At 38.3% G+C, this 24878-nt stretch overlaps 1 protein-coding gene across 5 annotated transcripts in view; it reads right to left on the bottom strand.

The window, feature by feature from the left end:
• The window catches only part of LOC149250201 (uncharacterized), a 300458-nt gene that overhangs the window by 197026 nt on the left and 78554 nt on the right, over positions 1-24878 (bottom strand). For all 5 annotated transcript variants that reach the window (XM_089458950.1, XM_089458948.1, XM_089458952.1 and 2 more), the window contains one exon: positions 3563-3653. In XM_089458950.1, coding sequence (XP_089315076.1) covers positions 3563-3653 — 91 coding nt within the window. The remainder of the gene's footprint in view (positions 1-3562; positions 3654-24878) is intronic.

The raw sequence follows: 24878 nt of genomic DNA, 5'->3' as shown, positions 1-24878 counted from the left end.
TCGATCTCACCTTGGTACGACTTGATAGCAACCTTCACTTCCATTTTGAACAAGGATTGTGAATGGTTCACATCACCCAAACTAGGTTGATGTCTTTCGAGTCCCTTTCTTCGGCTCATTCTATGTCTCTTCCCGATCTCCTGATCTCCCATCTGATCGACCCTCTACAATAGAACCCCCAACTTCTACGAATAGCCCAAGCTTATTGCTCATGGCCAAAATGAGGAGATTCACATTATGACTTACATCTGCAACTTGTGCTTCAAACCACGAAAACCTCTCCTATGCAGGATCACAAGGGTTATTCACATATTCGTCAGCCATGACTATGGTTTTATGACTTTTGGCTTAGCCAATCTAGATTCCCTAGAAATATCCACAATATACCCAAAGAAACCTACTTTGATATCAATATGATCAGTAAACTTATGAGGATATTTCATTGAACAGTTTGTCACAACAGATCTAATAAAAGTATACTTAAAAATCTGAAATCTACACTATGAGGGTTTATTTCTCTTTAGATTTTTGGATCTGTATATTATTGTTTATTGTGTATGCATGAAAATTAAAATTTATGTTGAAAATAGACAACAACGAAATAAAAACTCACAAACCACATTTGACACAAGATATATCCTGGGAAACCCTTCTGAGAGAAAACCCAGCTGAAAGGTGAGGTCGCTCTACTCTCTTTCTCTTAATAGAAAATGGTTGTGAGTACAAATAAGTAAGGTTTATGGCCTGTAGGCTACTATAGTGCACAAATCCTCTTTGTGTGCTCTCTCCCTATCCCTATCAACTACTTTACTCGTCTATGGAACAAATGAACTCGAAAAAATGCAACCCCTTTTGAACCCCTTTTCCTCATACTAGCCCAATTATAACACAACTCGATAGCATACTAGTGGTTAGGTTTGGCTCCCTCAACTCTTAACCAGAGTTACAATATGGACTCTTCTAGAGTCTTCTTCATCATAATCATGGCCCCCACTTTTCCATGAGCTATCGGGGCTGATGTGGCATCCTCTCGAATTTATGGTGGTGAAAACAAGAAAGTCAACTTTTGAGTGGCATAACTTTTGCATACGGACTTTGATTGAGGCTATTCTTACGAAGTTGGAAAGGACTTTGTGCGTAGAACAAATCAAAAAATCAAAAAATAAAAATAAAGGTGTGGTGCTAAAGCATCAAATTTTACCTCAAAAAAATGTCGTTTGATGCCTCAAATGCTCTTGGAAGGATTCAAACCTTAGTTTGTCAAACCAGGTCATGCTGGTAAAAACGGTCCTGTGAGTTGATTCCTCCACTTTTCCCACTTTGAAAGCATAGAGATGGATGAAAAACAATATAATGATACAATCTGGATCAATAAAGTTCCAGTATGTACCTACAGATGAGCAGGTAGTCGACATCCTGACCAAGGCTTTAATGAAGGGAAAATTTGTATTGTCCAAGAACAAGATAGGGTTGGTACAAAACACCTTCCCCAAAAAGGGGAATTGTTGAAACTATAGCTTGGAAGGTGATTCTACATTGGTCAAGTTCCATGACATGCAGTAAATCACCAAAAGTTTCTATCACATAAATTATTTAATTATTTCCTAAGTCTGGACCTTAGTCACAAAGTCATTAATTTAATTTTTGGACTTTTTTGGCCAATTCTTTATAAAGTTAAAAAGATCAAAGGAAGATTATATTGTGATTGTAGATCTCAACTATGGAGATGTGGTATCAACCCTCCATCACTTTGAAGATTAGGTCAGAAAACTATAAAGAGGGAAATAGGCTATTGGAGAGAGAGAAATCGATTCGCACAAGTGACTGGGCATTTGGCTGAAGCAGGAGATCAAACTGATAGCAAGAGAGGCCAGCGAACAGGTCAAGTCTCAAAGGCAGTAAACAAGGAGGTTGAATTTACCTAAGCGTACAGGTTGAAATTCCTCAAGGCCGTATAAGCAAAATTTTCCAGGTCGAATAGTGCAAATTAGCAGGGTTGAACTAGGCTGATATGATAAGGCTTAACTGGCCCAGATTTACAGGGCTGCATAGGCGGATTTTGGTTGGGCCATACAGGTCGATTTTGTAGGGTCATACAAGTTGAAAATCCTATGGTCGTATAGCGATTTAGCTGAATCAAATAGGTTGCACAGGGCTAAGTTGCAGCTAAAGTATTCTGAAATATACTCTTGTTGTTTTCCACACATTGAGGTTTCCAGAGTAACACGGTGTCAAATAATTTTATGTGCTTGGTTTTGTGATTGTTTTATTTCTATTGTGGATACTGATTTAGAAGCCTAGTGTATTTCATGTCTTAAAATTCAAATCTGAAGGAATTATTTAATTAAGTTTTGGGTATATTTTATTGGACATTAAAATATGACCTGGGTATGAAAGAAAACTAACAAGAAGAGCTTGTGTTGAGATAGTCTACAATGTCTTCTGTTGAGATAGTCTACAATGTAATCTATATATGTGTCCTAGGCGTTGTTAAAGTGATTGAAATAAGAAAAGAATCTTGAGCTTTGCAATGGAGGGGTTGCAATTATGGTCGATTCCATGGATCTAAGATCCCTCACTAAAACTTCTCAAATCCACTATTGGAAAACATCCCATGGAAGCTTCTTTTCCAATCATTGTGTATCTTGTATGTTCCAAATTGAAATGCTTAGGAACCTGCTATGGGCTCTCTTGGAAGATTGTCATGTATGGGAGAGCACCTTATCTACCTTTACTCTAGAGTCTATTCAATGGGAGGACTTGTTGTCTTTGAGATCCTAACGAAAATGGATCATGGGCAATTAGAGCATGTATGCAAACAAGTTAGCCTTCCCCTCACCCTGGTCCACCCAGACTCCATGTCCCTCTCTTGGTAGTACCCTTCCCTAGCCTCATCCAGTGTTTGCCTTTGATATGGAACCCTTCTCCAAGTGCAATCCAAATCTCAATGACGATTAGATCATGTAGCTAAACCCAATGTCAAGTACGGAAACCTTTCTTGCCATCTTTGAGGTTTCTCCAATTTTCTCAGTTTTTGGCCCTCCCCTGCATGAAAGTGAAATCTGGTATGTTGACATTTGGATCGATCATGAGTTTTTCATCTGCATTGGAACCATTGTCTTAAGACTGCTTTTTCAAGTCTTAGGGTTCAGGATTTGAGGATGTTTTCCTGATTTGTGCACAATGTACAGTATTGTAAACACCATTGAGCCTTAAACCATTGTTTTATGATAAACAAAATAAATCATTTTTTTTCATTGAGATACATACATACATAGTGTAGTATTATAAACACATGTGAGGCTTGAACCATTATATATATATGTATATATCACATCCTGATTTTCTAAGAAATTGCCTTATCCATTTCAGATATCATATCTGTATCAGTAGTGCCATACAGCATAGCTGCATGTGTGTTTCCTAACATCAGGATCAACTTGTAAGATTGCCAAACATTATGTAAGGTAATGACCATGAAACAAGACTGAATAGATAACTAACCATAATGCTATGATAGAAAAATGTTTGGAATCAGAAAAGATTTTAGTTTTGTTCGTACATTATAAGCTAGTCGTGGAATGAGAAGGCCATTGTTATCATAGGCATATTCACCCCGCGTATCACCAGTACACTTGCAAGGTGTTGATGACCTGAAAAAGCAATCGACCAATTAGATGATGAGGAAATCTTCTCCAAAGAGTACAACCTATCCTACATCAAAATCCGGGTTAAAAATATATGATTCAATTTAAGTGTCATAAAAGTCAGAAAATGACAGTGTCCCAAGCAGCTTTTGTCAACTCATGAAAATAAAGTGACAAGCGTGGCAAAAAATGTGATTCAAAAAGTTCTTGTCAATTGTTTTTCCAATGGACAACATCTAGGGAGGACACCTTAATGATGTTGACAATATGCTGTTAATAAAATACAACATACCAGGAAGAATAAGAATAGCAATAGATAAATGACTACTACGGTGCAGAAACCAAGCATAGTATGTCAAATAATATGAAATGTTGAGGGAAAGATTATACAACTAAGCAAATGAATCATAGCAAGTTTGTTTGCTTCTGTCCATCATACATATTTTATATCACTCACATGAAAATTGAAATGCACACATGTAATGCATCTACTATAATTTGAAGAAATGCACACCTGCAATGCTTCAAATATAGTTTGAAGAACTGCACACCACAACGTATCTAATTTGAAGAAATGCAAACATTATTAAAAGGATTATGAATGCTAATGTACAACTTTTTAATTCCCTTGCCTGAAGCTGTAGTTTATTTATATCACTCACATGAAATGCACACCTGCAATGCATCAAATATAGTTGGAACTTTGAAGAACTGCACACCACAACGACTCTAATTTGAAGAAATGCAAACATTAATAAAATGATTATGAATGCTAATGTACACTTTTTAATTCCCTTGCCTGAAGCTGTGCTTCAAATTAATAGCTTCAAGTTTTTGATGACAGTAAACAATACAGTTTTCCACATGCCTGTTTTGTGCTAAGAACATCAAAAAACTTTCATCTCAAAGATATATAACATTCAAATTAACTAAAAATGACAGCAGCAATACATGCTCCTGACTTCAATATAAAGGGTAGCACCACCAAAAAAAATATTGGCAGTAGCAAAGCCAGGAAGCAGATTCCTTTCGAAATCTAAACGCTGTTGTAATACCCAGTTTTGATCCCTGGTTCAGTATTATATATATGCATATGATGAATGGCTATAAGCTGGCAAATGTAATTTGTACCCAAATATTGAATGTAAATAAAATGCACCAACAGCTGCACAAGAAAAGGACAATAATGGGGAGCTATGATGCCACAAGAGGAGAAAGACAAAGGGGCTTAAGTAGGCTAAGGAAAAGGACCTTAGTAGCTGACTTAACCCAAAGTCCTTGCACCATCTTAATGATGTCCCTTAATTGTTAAAAATCTTGTTTTAAAAAGTCGTTGGGGAGGTTAGTGCATGAAGGAGGTACATGAGTCTTCATAAGGTTACATGGCCCACTCATGCCATACAACTTAAGCTTTACCTTTTTGCCCATGCCATTGAACTATCATTCAGTCAAAGGTTTAAAAGGACAGTTCAAACATTCCTTTGGGTGCTTTTCAAATTCATAGGCAGCCCAAACTATCAAGAGTTTGAATTACATTGTCAACTATCCATTGGGTACGGAAATCAAGAGAATTATACTTGAGCGAACTGCCTTGAGAATTATATTGTAAATGAATTATAGAAAGCTATAGCGACTAAGTATGGTTGCATGGATGATAATGATTGTTATTGGGTATATTTAGCTACAATTGATAATCCCTGGAATCGCAACAATGAGATTTTTTGGCAAGCCTGTGCTAGAGTCTTCTATAGAAGTGGAGTAGCCTCAGGGATTGTTGAGCAACAAAGGGAATCACATTACATGGTTTATGTGGGCTGATGGGGAAGACAACCTTGAACAAGCTCAGAAGCCCAAGGACAGATCAAGCCAAGAAAGAAGAAGTAGGCAATTGGAGGAGCAGATGCATATGAAATAGTAATCTACTTATCTTTAAATGTCTGCATTCATAAGCTCGGTTAGGATAATTTGAAGCAAGATCTTGCAGACCCCACCAAGGAACAATAGTGTTGAATCCATACCTGATCTTTCTACAAAGGAATATCCTAGTTCTCTCCCAGACCACATCAGAATGCCATGTCATCATGGAAAGCCTACAACGCTGTAGAGTCATGACGATTACATCATATTATGAAGACTGAGTGGCATGTATTCAGGACATTGAGAAACTCCCAATTAAGGACCCAATCAGATGGGAGCAACTGTCTAGCTGATTTTTTAGACTTTTAAATATTTCCCTTTATTATATTTGTAAATAATGGAAGCTGAAAAGTTGTAACTGACCTCAGAGAAGTTCAACAGTCACATTACTTTAATGATCTCATAAAGTCATACAAAATAGGTGGATTCAATTGTTTTCCTAGGCTTAGGCAAACTGGAAAATACCTTCCTGGTACCCTTTTCAACACTCCCTTTACCGAGGAAGGTGTTTCTCACCACTCCCATCTTATCCCTGAAGTTGACATATGTGCCCTTTGGCAAGGACTTGGTGAGAATGTTTGCAATATGTTCATCTAGATATGTACTCTAGCTTCACTTTCCCTCTCTAAACACAATCCCAGATTAAGTGGTATTTAATCTCAATAAGCTTTGACCGTTAATTAAATACTGGATCCTAGGTACCTTTTTCAACATCATGAAAGCACTCATGTGCCAAATGTTGTAGTTATGGGGTAGCACCATCATGCATGTTCTGCCATCACTTATATTAAGATCCTCATCACTGCTATCATCCTTCATTCTTCTCCTCTTGTCTAACCTTTGTCTCTACCTCAATTCTCTAGGGACATCAATCAACACTACCCAATTTTCATCAAGATTCAAACTACCTAATCCAAGCCTTCAAATATGGTAGAAAAAATTTAACATGCCTAATCAATGATTTTGACATGAGTGAAGGGGGCAATTTTGCCAAGGTCGTGATAAAGGTGTTGAGCAATCAACACCACCAACATTGGGCTACATATAGGGCTTGGTGCTCTTGATTAAATTCCAATCACATACCCTTATACATGATAGAATCTAATGAAATGCCACAATCCCATTGATCCTGAAATCCTAAAAATTGCTAGGTTTGCTAAATTTTGAATAGTATATGAAATTCTATTTTCTCCATATGAAGTCTAATGAAGTTGGAACCACTCTCAAACATCCTAAAACAATTAATGGTAATGTTAAAAACTTAAGTAAAATGATGCAAATGAAAGATAAAGGAGAATAAAGATAAAAGATAAAGGAAGATGTCACTTTTACTTTATGAATTTAACATTACCATTAGGAAGCATCTTTCCCACTACCAATAGGAAGCATCTAGGAAGCATGGTTCAGCATGTGGGAGCATGCCTTGGTGTGTGGTGGTTCCAAATTTGCAAGAACCGAGAAAATTGAGCTAGAAGTGTTGTTCCATTTTTTGGCAGTGCATTTTTTAGTGCGATTTGGATGTCGTTCCACTCGGTGCACAGTTATGAGGTCCGATGCAAGGTGGGGGCGACAATTCCTACAACACTAGAATAATTTTTCATCTATTATCTGCATTCAAGATTGGGAACAAGATCCAATACTTACATGCCAAGAAACTCTAGTTCTTCTCCCAAGTGTATAGAGAAACCTCTACATAGGAGGATACATAAATTCCTCAGTCAAGACGTTGAACGTGTTTCATTTGTAATGATCAAGAATAATTACAAACTACAGCTGTCAATCTTGCCTTTCTCCTCCCCACTGAAACCCAGTGCATGTACACAAGAACATCCATCCTAGTACCAAACCTCTAGGATCTTTGCATACAGCATTTTAATCTAATCAACATAATGGTAGCTTGTTGTTTCATTGTTTTTACAGAAGAACCACGTGTGTGTCCAAGGGAAAAGCATGCTACATTTTAGTGACTGAGTACTTGAACAAACCGGAATCTGATAGCTCAGTTAACCAAGAGTTCTAGGATATACATGGTCAAAAGCATATCAGTTGTTTCAGAGAGAGAGTCTACCCGTAGATGAACCAAGATGACAATAGATATAAATCGAAGGAGGAACCTTTAGTTGGTTGAGCCTCCTACATGTTTTCTATTAGATAACCTTCAACAAGCTCATAAACCAAAGGAAAGATCAAGACAAGAAAGAAGTTGTTGGGAATTGGAGGAGTTGTTGCATCGGAAATAGTTGTCTTTTAATGTCTCCATTGATAAGCTCGCTAAGGATAGAAACATCTTGTGAACCTTGCAAAGCAACAACAGTGTTGAATCCATAACAGATCTTGCTATAGAGGAATAACCTAATCATCTCCCAAACCACATTAGAATCTAATGTTATCATGGAAAGCCTACTATGCAGCAAAGTCATGATAACATCATATTATGAAGACTAGTTGGCGTGTATTCAGGGTCTATTGTCTAGCTAATTTTTTAGAGTCTTAAATATTCCCCTTTAATATATTTGTAAATTATATAAGTTGTAACTAACCTAATAGAAGTTCAACAATCACAGGGGACGATTACTAGCTCAATCTATAAATGTTGTAAAACTCTCAATAAAGGAGGTTAGTACTTCAAACTAGAGCTAGGAGGTTAGTACTTCAAACTAGAGCTAGGAGGCTAGTACTTCTACACTCCCTGATTAATATTAAAAAGCCTCAAAGGCCTTTGCTAGAACTGTATTTTGACACGCATCTTGTCCTTATTTCCGACTACTCTTTGTTAGTTTTTGAATTCGGCGTAGCAGCGGACAGGTGTTCTAGTCTCTATGATGTCTAAGAGGCTAAGAAACACGAGATCTCCAAAACCCAGAAAAGGTTTCACGAGAAAAGACTTGGAGACGCCTTAATTAAATTAATTAGCCAATTATTAAAAAGCTCCCAAGTTTAACTTAGGAAAATTGGTTATTTAAAGTGAATTAATTAAGGAAGTTCGATTTTTCTATAGAGGCTTTTCTTGATGAAGTCAAATTGATCTTAGCCATCAGTTGAGAGATGATCGTGGCCATTGAGACTCCAACGAGATATTATAAGACCAGGTCAAAGGTGTTGGAGATGAGACATCAGAGTATCAATTGTATTGTGAGCAATTCGACTACTAAGTTGCAAGCATTCAGCAAGGGCACAGTTGAAGCTATGTAAGCATGAGAGAGAAGGGGTCAGAAGAGATTTGAGAGTTGAAGTCCGAATAAATTTTCCTCAGTATATCCCAGTGTGCGGGAGACAGGAAGAGGAGGCCGCTAGAGCTAGTGTGAGTAGCCAAAATTCCTAATGCGAGTTGTCAAAGGAGCCACATTTCAGTTTCCAGTTGTCAGATCAATGTCCCAAAGGCAGAGCGAGTGAGTTCCAGAGGCAGAGAGAAGCAAGACGACTTGCTAGGAGGTGATCATCGGGTTGTACGAATTATCCTCAGCCAGATCTGTGCATTCCAGGAGGGCAGTGCGAGTTCCAAAAGGGAGTGTGAGTGGCTAGGAGGAGGTCGAGTTAATTACAAAAGGAGACAAGGTGTCTCCAGTTTATTTTGCCTATAGAGATTGTCAGAGCTTTGCCAATAGAGCAAGCAGATCATTGTACTCTTAAATTGCTAAAGTTAATAATAAAACCCTCATATGTTGCACTAGTCTTCCCTTCGAGGTTTTTCTAGGGACATTTGTCCAAAAATAACTATGTCAAATTTTTATGTGTCTGCAAATATTTCTCAATTCTAGTTTTATATTCAACAGCGCATTTAATTTGTGAAGATTGCAATAGTGATTTATTGTTATTTGTCGTAAAGTTAATTACATAAGACAAATAATCTCCAGTAGATAGAAGATTGAATTCCAATTTATTGTAATGGTGGAAATTTCACATGGTACCAGAGGAGAAAAGATTGGATCAGAGGATCTAAAGCAAAGGCAGCGAGGGTTGTGCAGTTAGAGTGAGAATTCAGGCACAAAAAACTAGATATATTCAGGCCAGCCAAATAGTGTGAACTGCAAAGAGGAAGCAGATCAATTTCCAATCCAGATGAAAATTTTGATTTGTCTCAGAGTAGTAGCAACAAGCAGTGTCGTTGTGGGGAAGGGTTTCCAGAGAGCAAATCAAAGATTCGTAGAGTAAATCTAGCGCAGAGATTTGCAACATAGGTTTTTTGCAGTAGCAGATCTGTGTAGGGCAAGGAAGAGAAAGCACACGAAGAATTATACCCAAGATTTCTCCAATGTATTTGAGTACTTAGCATTTTTCAGATATGGCTGCAAAAAGATTCAAAGAGCAGGGTGCTATGGATTTGTCTTCCAGATTGGAATTCGCTCAGATTGCTTGTCTCTCTAGCTTGACTTCACAAGGTGTCTGGTATTATAGGCAGTGGAGCATTAGCACACATGACAGGAGTTAGACACTACTTCTCCAACTATAAGGAGGGGGAGATGGACTTCCAAACCCAAATGGGAAACAGAACTAAATGTACTCCACTTGGGACAAGTACCATTGAGATTCAGAGGGATTCAAGAGCAAGCACCAGTGTTACAAATGTGTTGCATGTGTCAGGCTTAAGCATGAACCTCATCTCAATTTCTGAACTCCAAGACAAGGTATATGATGTCCACTTCGTAGGGAAGGTGTTCATTAAGCACCAGAGTTGGAAGAAAGTGAAGCAAATTGGGGTCCAAAGCAACAAGTTATATAAGTTGTAGCTTGACTCTCGAAAGGCACTAGTCAATGGCACCAGTAGTAATGGGAGAGACTTGACTGAATAGCGGCTAAGAGAATGGGACATTTACACCATGGAGCACTCAGGATGCTTAAGGAGACTGTAATGGGTGTTGTAGAATTAAGCACGAAACACGATGATGTGTGCAGGGGGTGCGATGTGCGCAGGGGGGTGCATATTTAGGAAATATGCTAGGGCAGTGTTTCCAAGAAATGACAGTAGATTAGATGGGGTGTTACTTGTACATTAAGACATTTATGGACCGATATCCACCAGATCTCTCATAGGGTATGAGTATTCTGTTACCTTCATAGATGACTACTCCAAGAATACTTGGATCTACTTTTTGAAGACCAAGGATGAGGTCTTCAGTTGTTTCCAAGAGTTCAAGGCTCTAGAGGAAAATTCGACATGTAAAAAGATCAAGATACTTTGCACGGATAACGAAGGAGAGTACATAAACAATGACTTCACGGAATTCTATGCGAAGGAGGGCATCAAGGGGGAGTGGACAGCTCCATACAATCCACGACAAAATGGGGTCACAAAGCAAAAAAACAAGTCTATAGTTGGGGCAACAAAAGCTATGTTGTATGACCAGGACTTGCACAAGTTTCTATGGCGAGAGGCATGTAGGACAGCGGTATACATACAAAACAGGGTTCCTTAGAAAGTGTTGGGTAAGATAACACCAGAGAAGGTTTTCTCAAGGAAGAAATTGGAGGTTAGGCACTTCATAATATTTGGTAGTATATCATATTGCCATGTGCCAGATGAAAAACACACTAAATTAGATCATACTACAACGAAGGGGTATTTCGTTGGGTATAGCCAAACCTTAAAGGCATACAGGATCTACATTCCTAGCAATAAAAGGATTATCATGAGACGGGACGTGAAGTTCGTGGAAGAGAGGTCCTTCAAAAAGTCTCGTGAGATGATTAGAGTGAGCCAACAAGAGTTCCATTATTCCAGCAGTAGAGACATTTGCAGGGACAGGTACAAGGTCAACAAAGCACTAGTACAGTTACTACCATGAGCATTAACTTAGGTGCAAGGGATCCAACGAGTTCGCAACAGAGGCAGGGAACCACCCACCACTAGCGGTCGAACTAGCAGAGAAGTTTGTCAGACGTTGAATGATGCACATGAGCTTATGGGGGCTCCTAGGACGGGCAAAAGAGAACGTGGACGACCAAACAGGTACCAAGCATTAGTGGCACAGGTTGTTGAACCTTCCAATTATCAAGAGGTTGCACAGCATCAGATGTGGCAGGATGCCATGGTGGAAGAGTATAGTTCCATCATGACAAACAGTATATGGGAGGTAAAAACCAAACTTGTGGATAAGTCAGTCGTGGGCTCTAGCTGGATCTATAAGATCAAGTATGATGCAAACGACAACATAGAGAAGTACAAGGCTAGGTTCCTGGCAATGGGAAATGTGCAGAAGGAAGGTATAGACTATGAGGAGAGTTTTTCCCCAATGGCCAGAAATACTTCCATCTGGTCGGTGATATCTCTAACAGTGCAGATGGGATGGCAGATTCACCAAATGGATGTCAAGACAGCTTACTCGAACCGGGTGATAGAGGAAGAGGTATACATCGAACAACCAGAGGGCTTTGAAACACATGAGAGGGGCACACAGGTGCGCAAACTAGAGAGAGCACTATATGGGGTCAAACAAGCTCCCAGGGCACAACTACTTGTAGCAGATGGGATTCATAAAGAGTGATTCGATTTCCAACCTTTACTATATGATGCTAGAGGGTGAACCACTCATCCTAGTGTTGTATGTGGATGACCTCTTCCTAATCGGGTCATCAAGGCTCATAGAGGACTATAAGAGGAAACTTGACAACAAAATTTTTCAGATGAAGGATATGGGACTGATGCACTACTTCCTAGGCCTAGAGGTTTAGCAAAAGGACAGAAAGATCTCCCTCGGTCAAGGAAGATATACTACAAATCCTTAAGAGGTTCAGGATGCATGCTTGTAGACCCAAGTCCACACTTGTGGTTACTAACTAGAGGAAGATAGATGCATCAGAGAACGAAGACGTGGACCTGACCTTGTATAGACGACTCATCGATTCACTTATGTATCTAGTCAACACAAGGCCACACATCTGTTTCGCAGTGAACACTCAGTCAGTTTATGGTGGGACCTAAGAGAGTGCATTGGACAACGACAAGACATGTATTGAGGTACTTGCGTGGCACATTCGAGTATGGGTTGAGGTATACTCAAGGTGATGGTGTCAGGTTATGTGGTTATACAGATGTAGACTGGGTAGGTAGTTCAATGGACAAGAAAAGCACCTTCGGGTGTTGCTTCAGCATTGGATCAGGGGTTGTATCTTGGTTCAGCAAAAAACAAAAGTCTGTAGCATTGAGTTCTAAAGAGGCAGAATACATGGCAGCTAGCATGGCTACATGTAAAGCTATTTGGCTTTAGAGGTCGCTAGTGAATTTGTTCAATCAGAGGATGGAGTCGACTAGTACCTACTGTGATAATCAGAGTTGCATCAAGCTCTCTAAGAATCCTTCCATGATAGGTCAAAGCATATCGACATACAATACTGTTTCATCATGGATTGTGTGCACTGTGCATCAATTCGACTACAGCATGTTACCACGAACCAACAGGTGCCGATATATACACACAAAGGCCTTAGGGAGGGAAAAGTTTGTCTACTTCAGGGCACAGATGGGTATAGTGGAGAACACCTCCTCGCTAAGTGGGAGTGTTAGCTTTTGAGCTTGGGGTAGCAACAGATAGGTGTTCTAGTCTCTATGATGTCTAAGAGGCTAAAGAACACGATATCTCAAAAACCCAAAAAAGGTTTCGCCTGAAAAGACTTGAAGATGCCTTAATTAAATTAAGTAGCCAATAATTAAAAAGCTCCTAAGTCTAACTTAGGAAAATTAGTTAATTAAAGTGAATTAATTAAGGAAGTTTGATTTTTCTCTAGAGGCTTTTGTTAATGAAGTCAAATTGATCTTGGTCATCGATTGAGAGATGATCGTGGCCATTGAGACTCCAACGAGAGATTCTAAGAGCATGTCGAAGGGGTTGGAGATGAGACATCAGAGTATCAATTGTATTGTGAGCAGTTCGACTACCCAATTGCATATTTTAGCAAGGGTGCAGTTGAAGCTAGGGAAGCATCAGAGAGCAAGGGATTAGCAAAAGATTTGAGAGTAGGAATCTAGAGAGATTTTCCTCAATATTTTCTACACAGACAAGAAGAGGAGGTCGAATTCATCTACATAGGAGGTCAGTAGCAAGAATTCCTAATATGAGTTGTCGAAGGAGCCACATTTCGATTGCCAATTGACGAATCATTGTCTCGAAGGTAAAGCGTGTTGGAGAAATGGGTGGTTTGCAAGTTAAATTCAATTTCTCCTTTCATGATAATTACTTGTGAATTTGTTGCCATTATTTTATTATGTTTTTCTTCGTTCATCAAGCAATTACCAAATGTAAAAACATGAAGATCACAAGAACACAGAAAGCACAAGATATAGGTTCCAAGCCAGGGCAAAACCCCTCCAAGGGGAAAACCCAGAAATTTTTATTCTTATAGAATCAGATCAAATAAGATATCCAAGGCCCATAACCAACCCTCTAGATTGCAATCCAAACCTTCCTTCTACACAGCAAATCCATCCTTAAGAGACTAGCAACAAATCTTCAACAAAGTCAAACATTCACAAATCATATTTCAATAGAAAAATCTTCCTCAATCTCAGACTTTGGCCCTCCTCTTCTTTTCTATGTCTTTCAGCGATATTTTAGAACCAAACATGTGAAGTGTGTGTCTCCAAATGAGCTCCAACTTCCCTTCTTTTATACTTATCTAGAAGGGTGTGAATAGACATGTCCATTGGGGCAAGACCGACTTGGCATCTAGAGGTTGATTTAACCCAATTTACAAAATGAAAATTTATTTTTCCTTTTTCATTACAATATGTCCAAGTATGACTTTGACTCTTTGACTTCATCAAATCCTAGAAGCATGAAGAACATGCTTAACAAAAGTAATAATTTCTTTGAGCATAAAACTCAAGCTTGAAAATAATTTTTTCTTTTTCTTATTTTTACTTTTTTGATAATTCATTTTGATACAATTATGAAGATTGAACATAGTTATATTCTCCAACAGAGTGAGTGAGTTTCAAAGGTAGAGGGAGGCAGGGTGACTTACTAAGAGGTGATCTTAGGGTTGTACGAATTTTCCTCAGCCAGATCTTCGCATTCCAAGAGGAAAGCGCAAGTTCTAGGGAGTGCGAGTGGTTAGGAGTAGGTCGAGCTAATTGTAGTGTTGAGCAACCAATGCTTATAGGAATTAAGGTTTGATTCCTCTTTCTTGATAATGAGTTGTGAATTAAGTTGGCTTCTTTTACTTCTTTATTAGTTTTTCTTTCATCAAGCAATTACCAAATTATATGTATATGAAGACCACAAGAATAAGAGACACAAGATGTAAGCACTGAGCCAAGGAAAAACCCCTTCAAGGGGAAAACCCCATGCAACTCTTCCACTAGTAGATTCAAATAAAGATGAGACACTCCAAAACCTCTTAGACATAGACAAAGACCTCCTCCAACCACCAAGTCAACACTTCCCTTCAATAGATGATCCTTGTCAAAGTCTCTAAGTGACAGCTCCCCAACAACAGCTTCAGTCCAAAATTTTGACCCCCGGCAATAGAACATCGGCCCCCAACAACAGAATTTTGAACCTGCAACGGACACAGAATTTCCGCCTCAACAATTGCCCAAAAACTTAGCACGTGTGAGAGATAGATAGCCCAAAAACTAGAATTAGGTCTTCCCAGCAAATTTCGTCCTTCTCCAACTAATGCACTCTCTTTTTTACTTCTCTTCCTTGGAGATCAAACTTGTTGAGTGATTTCTCCAAATAGGTCGAACTGCCTCTATATATATAGCCTTTCTGCTGGGTCGAATTGCCCTAATGTAGGCCAACTTCATGGGGACAGGGCCGACTTCATGTGGAGGTGACAAATGAACTTTTTGACTCAAACATAATTCTTTTTAGATGATACAAAAGCCCAAGAAGGGTCTAATAAAAATGATAATGACTCTAATGGCTCATTACAAAACCTAGAAGCCTTCAATGGAGGCTTTGACTTAGAAAACATTGACCCAAGCATGAAACCCATGCTTTAATAAATCATTTTTCTTTAATAAAAAAATTTATTTTAACAAGTACAATTATGAAGACCGACACTAGTTACATTCTTCAACACTCCCTCTTAACTAGGGAGTTATTCATAATCACATATATATAAGAGTACATGGAAGATCTCAAATGAAATGAACTACGTAGAGTTCTAGGACACTTAGTGCTACAGATTAGATACCTGACCACGGTACTCTAATAGAGTGGGACTGGGATAGACTCAATCTTTAGCCACTCTAGGTACCATCATGCTTTTAAGCTCTACCATCAACCCAAGGATCTAGGTGTGTATCCAAGGTAAGAGCTCCATGACTAACGCCAACCTCCCTACTTAAATGTCCTCCCAAGCATCTTGACATAAGATGCTTCATCTCTCCCTATAAACTAAATATGTCATATCAACCAATCCAAGCATGCCTCTAAAATATTCAAACTTCTTATTCGAAAGAAATTTCGTCAGCACATCAGCTACCTATTCATCTGTCGGGATATATTGTAACTTCTCGACCCCATCTTGTACCAAACTCCTAATATCATGGTACTTGTTGTTGATATGCTTCGTCATTGCATGGAATACGAGGTCTTCAGACATCTTGATGTTGCTTTGATTATCACAATTTATCTTTGTAGGATCTAGAGGCTTTCCAAACAAATCTGACAAGCGGTTTCTTAACCAAACAACTTCCTTTCCTACTTCACATGCAGTAACATATTCTACTTCAGCACTACTTAACGCAACAAGATCTTGTTTTCAACTCATCCATGAAATCATTGCAAATCCCAAACTAAAACATCCCTCGGTAGTACTTCTTCCATCAGTCTCACTACCACCCCAATCGAAATCGGTAAAACCTGTTAACTTCACTTCATTTCCATCATATTTTAGGCAATGATGTAGTGTGCCACGTAAGTATCTCAAAATATGCTTGGCAGTTATCCAATGGTCATGACAAGGCTCCAACTGAAATTGACTAAGAACATTTACAGCAAAACATATATTAGGGTCTCGTATTTCCCAAGTCCATCAGAGAACCCGCCAACTTATGATAGCTAATAGGATCGACAAGACTAGAGTTGGAGCTTCTCAACTTCTTGAGATTAGTGATCATGGGAGTAGTCATAGGCTTAGAATCCATCATACTGAATTTTTGTAACATCTTGATTATGTATTTACCTTGACCAAGATATATCTCACCAGGTTTCGCCAGACTTTCAAGCCCAAGTAATAGTGTGTGAGTCCCAAATCTTTCATTCGAATTCAGCTGCCAACATTTTCTTGCATTATAGTATTTTGCGCTCCACACTTGTAATAAACAAATCATCCACATATAGTAGTATAATGATTGGTTCATTCTTCACCACCATGATGTAGAGGTTTGCATTGGCAAAACTTTTGACAAACCCAATTCTTAAGAGATGCATCCATTCTCGCATACCATGCCCTAGGAGCTTGCTTCAAGCCATATAGGGCTTTCTTGAGTCTGCAAATGTGTGTATCTTTGTTATCTATTTCAAATCCTTTCATTTGTTCAATGTATACTTCTTCATCAATGGTTCCATTTAGAAACGTTGTTTTCACATCCATTTGATGGATATTCCATTCCATGGTAGCAACTAGCGAAACCAGATACCTTATAGTAGTACACCTAGCAGTAGGAGCAAAGGTTTCTTCATAGTCTATCCCTTCCTTTCATGAGAAACCCCTTGCAACAAATCTAGCTTTGTGTTTGTTTATGCTTCCATCAACAGCATGTTTGATTTTGTAAATCCATTTGAAAGAGATAATTGATTTGTCACTCGGTCTAGGAACGATTTCCCAAACCCCATCCTTCATCGTGGATCGATATTTTTCCTGCATCGCCTTCTTCCATTCTTCTTGATGAGCGGCTTCTTCAAAGGTAGTAGCTTCTGCTTCTATTAATTTTGTCATGTTTGCAGCGTATCCTGAATATTTCTTCGGTCTTTTGCTTTCTTTGAAAGATCCTTTAGTAGCTCCATGCCCTTCGACGTCCTCAAGTGTAGCTTTTAACCAATTTGGCCTCTTCTTCGTTTCAGGAATGATTACAGGTTGAAAAGGCTCACTTGGTCCTTCTTCTTCTTCTTCTTGGTTTGTAGTAGTCTTGTCATGATGCTCTTCTTCAAATAGCAGTACATCTTCTTCATCAGATTCGATTAGTATATCCTTGGATCTTTTGTAGTTATGATTTTCATCAAATATAACATCCCTACTAACTTCAATTTGTCTTCCTTCCTTGATGTAGATTCTATGAGCCTTTGATGAAAGGCTATATCCAATGAAGATCCCTTTTATGCTTGTAGAATCCAATTTCTTTCACTTGTCTTTTGAAACATGGATGTATGCAAGACACCTAAAGATTCGAAGATCTTCTAAACATGGCTTCTTCCTTGTGAATGCTTCTTTTGGTGTCATATTATCAAGGAATCTATGAGGACTTCTATTTTGTATATCTATTGTTGTCATTGTTGCTTCTCCCCATAGAAATTTTGGTAAATATTGATCAAATATCATAGTTCGTATGCATTCTTCAATAGTTCTATTTAACCTGTTTGCAACTCCATTTTGCTCGACATTGTAAGGAACAACAAGCTCCCTCTTAATTCTTGCTTTTTTACAATATGTGACTAATTCTTTTGAAGTGTATTCCCCTCCATTTTCAGATCTCAAAGTTTTTATCTATCTTTCGGTTAAGGTCTCCACATCGGATCTAAATTCCTTGAACTTTTCAAATACTGTCCTTTGCCTTGAGAGGATAGAGCCATGTCTTTCTAAAATGATCATCAATGAAGGTGACATAATAAATATGGCCTCCAAGAGATTCGTTAGACATTGGCCCACACACATTAGAATGAATGAAGTCTAATATCTCCTTAGACCTTATATCACTACTTGTAAAAGGTTTCCTTGTATTCTTTCCCAAAGCACACCTTACATACTCCTTCATGATCTTCCTTGATGTTGGGATGCCCTTTACCATTTGACTAAGAGAGGGCATTATCTTGTAATGAATATGCCCATATCTTCTATGCCAAAGTTCGATAGGATTGATCTTCATGTGAACTAGGGCTTGAGGAGATGGTGTTATAACTATATGTAGCTTTCCTTCACAAACTCCAATAACTTTTGCCTTATCAATACATGAATCTTTTCGCCAAACCAAAACTTTTCCATCTACAAATGTAACCCTATCTCCTTTATCTTCTAAATGAGAAATGGAAAGCAAATTCTTTTTCAAAACTAGGGCATAGAGTATCTTGTTGACATGCAGTTTTGCTCCACTTTCCAACTGCAATGATGTAGATCCAAGGCCCTTAACTGCATAACTATTTTCGTCTCCTAGCTCTACTGCATGAGATGATGGTTCCCTTGAGAGAATATGAAGTTGTCCACTTTCTTTGGTCATATGTCTTGATGCTCCACTATCAATGTTCGATGCATTGTCATCATCAAAGTACTTGTAAGTGCAGCCGAGAATCCTTCACTCTTGACTCGCCCAAATAGATTGTAGATGATCCTTCTAATCCAACTTCCTACAATTATCACGATATTGAATCCCATCTTCAAGTAACTTGCCAAAGAGGGAGTAACCTTTTCTTCCAATATTGTATTTCCTTTCTTCAAGTGATAGCCGAGTGATCTTCAACCTTCTTTGACCTTAGCTCTAAAACCATGTTGAGAAATCAATGCTTATAGGAATTAAGGATTGATTCCTCTTTCTTGATAATTACTTGTGAATTATGTTCACTTCTTTTACTTCTTTATTAGTTTTTCTTTCATCGAGGAATTACCAAATCATATGTATATGAAGACCACAAGAACAAGAGACACAAGATGTAGGCGCTTAAGCCAAGGCAAAACCCCTTCAAAGAGAGAACCCAAACCAACTCTTCCACTAGTATATTCAAATCAAGATGAGACACTGCAAAACCTCTTAGACCTAGACAAAGACCGCCTCCAACCACCAAGTCATCCCTTCCCTTCAATACATGATCCTTGTCGAAGTCTCCAAGTGACAGCTCCCCAGCAGCAGAACTTCAACCCCCAACAACAGAATTTCGGACCTGTTGTAGACACAAAATTTCAGCCCCAGCAACTGCCCAGAAACTTGAATTAGGTCTTCCCAGCAAATTTTGTCCTTCTCATGCTACTTCACTCTCTTTTCTACTTCTCTTCCTTGAAGAACAAACTTGTTGAGTGAGTTCTCCAAATAGGTCGAGTTGCCTCTCTATATATAGCCTTTTTCCAAGGTTGAATTGCCCTAATGTAGCCCAACTTCGTGGGGACAAGGTTGACTTGGTGTGGAGGTGACAAATGCCCTTTTTGACTCAAAAATAATTATTTTTACGTGATACAAAAGTCCAAGAAGAGTCTAATAAAAATGACAATGACTCTAATGACTCAATACAAAATCTAGAAACCTTCAATGTAGGCCTTGACCTAGAAAACATTCACCCAAGAATGAAACCCATGCTTTAATAAGTCATTTTTCTTTAAAAATAAAATTTATTTTGACAAGTACAATTATGAAGACCGACAGTAGTTACATTCTTCAACATGCAGAAGGAGACAAGGTGTCTCCAGTTTCTTTTGCTTCCAGAAACGCAAGCAAATCATTGTACTCTTAAATTGTTGAAGATAATAATAAAACCCTCGTTTTTTGCATTGGTTTTCACTTCGGGGTTTTTCCAAGGACATTTGTCCAAAAATAACTATGTCAAATTTTATGTGTGCATATTTCTTAGCTCCAGTTTTTATATTCCATAGCGTATTTTAATTGTGAAGATTGCAACAGTGATTAATCGTTATGTCGTAAAGTTAATTACAAAAGACACATAATATCCTGTAGATAGAGATTAAATTCCAATTTGTTGCAATCGTGGAAACTTCACTCTTGAATAATTCATGTATGTGTGTACTTTACGAGATATATAGTCCTAGGTTATGGACTATTATGTGAATTAGATGTTGTCTCTCACATGCTTACTGTTTCAGTTCTGTAGCTTTCATTCTGTGAGCACTAAGAACTTATGAAATCAGCATACTGACTATTCTAAAGATGTTTTATTAGTTAAGCATCCATTGTTGTCTTGGACATTAGTTATTTGCTTCCTTGACAGTGCAACTGTGTGTTTACTAGCTCATAAATTCCTATTTCTCTTCTATTTTCCACGCTACCTAGCTTATCTTTTTCATCTTAGCGCATTAAATAGTTTTAGTTTAGAATTTGCATTCCCATGTTTTGACGATTATCCATATCTTACAACGTTTTTGAAAAGCAAGAATGGTTATCAAGCCAAAATTCAGATGGGTCTCTTACCCCAAACAATGTGAGGTCTAATTGGAAGCCATACCGGAAAGCACCCCTTGACTATTGCAGTGTCATTTACCTCTGCCCCATTGCCCCTCGGTAGACTGCAGCACTCAAATTTGACCCTCAAATTTTATCTTCAAGCCATTTTTATCCCTTTCTAACAATCCATAGTGCTACACTAGTCCTCTAACATGTGTTATAGCACCCAAATGACCCTTAGACCAGCACTATAGTGAACTTTTCTCTCTCCTAAGTTCATCTTTTGGCCTCCCTATAATGCAGCATTAGCCCTCTTTTAAGTGTTATAGTGCATCACTGACTTTCTTTCCAGCACTACATTGTCACCTTATGCCTCAAGTCAAAGTCATGATTCACCCTTTCGAGCCTCTTTCTCTTTCAAAATGACTTCTGTCAAGTTTTCCTTGTGTAACATATGAGCTTACTGAAGGGAAAAGGAAAGTTAATGCAAGGTCACTTGAATGATTCATGCACAAAGGCTCAAGAACTATTTTATCTTAGTTTGGTGACCCTTAGTTTTTGTTCCCTCAACTCCCTAGGGTTTGATTAGCAAGAACATCTAAGGTTTCATGCCAAAATCCTTTCTAGTATTGTCAGCTTGGCTCTTGGAATAAATTTTCATCTTTCATCTATGTTCAAAATTGGGAACATGAACTAGTACTTACATGTCAAAAAACCCTAGTTCTTTTCCCAAGTGTATAGGGAAACCTCCACATGGGACAATACATACCTCAGTCAAGATGGTAAACTTGATATAATTGTTATGATCAATAACACCTCCAGTCCACATCTGTCAGTCTTTCCTTTCTCCTCGCCAGTAGAGCCCAATGCATCTACACGGGAACAGCCATATTCGGACCAAGCCTTTAGGATCTTTGCATACAACATTTTAATCTAATCTACATAATGGTTGCTTTTTTATGACACAAAACCCACTCGTATGTCCAAGGGAAAAACATGCTTAGTTTCAATGGTTGAGTGCTCAGACAAAGTGGAACTTGATAGCTCACTTAATCAAGAGTTTTGGGATATACATGGTTAGAAGCACATTAATTGTTTCAAAGAGAGGGTTTGCTCACAGATGATCCAGGCTCAAAGATATAGAGGGATGACAATAGACATAAATCAAAGGAGGAATCTTGAGTTGGTTGGACCTCCTACATGTTTTGTGATAGATGACCTTGAACAAGCTTAGAAACCCAAGGAAAGATCAAGCCAAAAAATAAGAAGCAGGGAATTTTAGGACTTGTTGCAAATGAAATAGTTATCTTTTAATGTCTCCGTTAAAAGCTCACTAAGGAAAATTTGAAGCAACATCTTGTAGACCTTGCCAAGCAACAACAGTTTTGAATCCATACCTAATCTTGCTACAAAGGAATATGCTAGTCATCTCCCATAGCACATCAGAATTCCATGTCATCATGGAAAGCCTACTACACAATAGAGTCATGATGATTACATCATATTCTAAAGACTAGGTGGCATGTATTCATGGCATTGAGAAATTCCCAACTTTGGACCCCAATCATATGGGCGCAACTCTCTAGCAAATTTTTTAAAGTTAAATATTTCCCTTTACTATATTTGTAAATTATGAAAGTTGAAGAGTTGTAACTGACTTTAGAGAAGTTCAACAATTATATGACACAGCTACTAACACAATCTATAAATGTTGTAAAACTATCTATAAAGAAGGTTGCAAATTTTTGAACATTTTTGTGTTAGACTTTTTCGAACCCGACATTCGATATTTTGTTCTCAACAATTATTAACTGAACAAATACACGACTAAGTTCTTAAACAAAAATATTTGGCAGAAGTAAAATTACTCGACCTAAATCACATACACAAACAAATTTTTGCTTGGGCTCCTATCCTAGGATAATGGCCCAACTAAGAAAATACAAACTACAAAGTTGATCACCAGCCTCACTGCACCATCTCAAACCCAGCACACGCTCACTGAGAAGCCTCTCTCAATCTTGTTTTGCTTTTGTGTCTTAGCTCCTCACTTTATGCTCAATTTATAACTTTCCTAACATAAGATTAACGGCCAAAATTAACTCATCAATTTAGCTGAAGATAAGTGACATCACATTAGTTAACTATCCTATCTTTATCTTTCTCTACTTTAACTCAAGTACAAGTCATAAATTTAGCCTGTTTTACATGCACATCTCATGCATGTCGCACGCAACACATTCACATGCGTGCAACTCACTTGCACTCTTTGCATGTCGCATGCAAGCTCCTAAAGAGGAAAATCAAGGTCCTTTCAATAAAGACACAAGATTAGAAGTACCTTTCGAGCCACAAAACTCAACACTCCCTCTTAGCGAGGGAGGCACTTCTAGAAGAACCTCCTCCACATTGAGCTATCTCCAACACCACCAAGTTATCAGTTGTTGTAGCTTCTCCCTCTAAACTAGAAGACTTCCCTGCTACCTACTTCGAAATCTAATCTAAAGACATGTTCCTTCCAACCATGTTCCCAAGATCCTGCTCTTGACCATCTAACAATATCATATCATACCAACTGAGGCTCCTGGCAATACTTGAAGAATCACTCTTCCTTGCCACCTACTCCCTCTCAATAGTTGACCATGTTCTTACATCCAAGATCCCCTCGAATATACACACAAGTTGTCCCAATAGCTTGTACGATTTCCCATGTTTCATGCCAAGCACTACAACTACATCCAGGGTCGCTCCCTCTAAATATAAAAGCACCTGTCCATTCAAGAACAAAATTCTATATCCAGCATCCTGCAAAGCTAATACTGAGAGCATGTGTACCATCAAACCTAGAACAAATAACATCCCTTTCACCTCCAAAAATCCTCCTGGACTCTAGCTAGAATCTGACATATCCAAACCCCTACACTACATGCATGGTACTAGTCCCACAAAACACACTGCAATATGATCTTGTCTCTGAAACACTGCATAACACTAACCTCATCCTCGCCATGTGATTGGACGCTCTATTATCCACTAGTATGGTATTCTAGGGCATTTCTTTTTGCACTTAGGTTTTTCTTAGAGAAATAAGGTTTTCCACAAATTTTCCCTTGCTCATTCAAACATTAAACAAAATAGAATATACAATAGTGTAATATCAACAACATAATCCACAATAGTGGTACTAATAGTCAATAAAATGTAATACAATATTCTACAACTTTAGTATACGTTCCAAATTTAATAGTGCCTCAATCAACCAACAATTTCACCCTAGTTCCTATGACTTGCACTAAATATATCTTATACAAATTGGACAAGTCACACAAATTTAATCCTTATGATCTGATATATGCCTAAACACCTTGAGACAAAACCTTAGCTCTACTATAGAAAACTTACCGAAGACACTGACTTCAAGAATGAAAGACGAGCTACCACCAGAGATTAAATGAGCTATTGGAGAGGATGATCAAGCCCAACTTTAGGCTCTGCCTTTAATCTATACTTTAAGATGCCTTCAGAAATTCTTTCTGCATTGATTAATCTTTATCTAGCCTCAGGAGTTTCCTCGACCTGCCTCATGAGTTCATCCTAGCTGCTACAGGGGAGTCTCAGGTGCCTCACAAGATCTATGTCTTACCTCAGTGCATCTCGGCCTGTCAACTACAAGAGAACCCCAGAATCCTCAGGAAACTTGCGTCCTACCATGGGGAACTTCAGCGTGTCTGCTACAGGAAAACCCTCGGATGCCACAAAAGAATGCCAACTTATTTTGCCACAATGAAAACTCAGTTGTCATAGGAGCATGTTGATCTACCTTAGAAAATTACGACCTATTTTGTCACGAAAGTATTTCAATTTCCTTAGAGAATTGGAGGAGTTTCCAGATAAATTCGTTAGCTCTTGCCTTAGATATTTTGAGAAGAAATTGTTGTCCTTCAAAATGATGAATTCCCTGTTATGCCAAAACAGAATAGAAAACATAGAAAATAAGTTTACTAACTAGGGTGGAATCATTCACCACCGAAATTACTAGGAAGAAAAGG

Source organism: Pinus tabuliformis, chromosome 7 (genome assembly GCF_031772625.1).
Source record: "Pinus tabuliformis cultivar Carrire ecotype Pingquan chromosome 7, CPIR1, whole genome shotgun sequence".
NCBI classification, from domain to species: domain Eukaryota; kingdom Viridiplantae; phylum Streptophyta; class Pinopsida; order Pinales; family Pinaceae; genus Pinus; species Pinus tabuliformis.
This window is presented reverse-complemented; position numbering and strand designations above follow the sequence as displayed.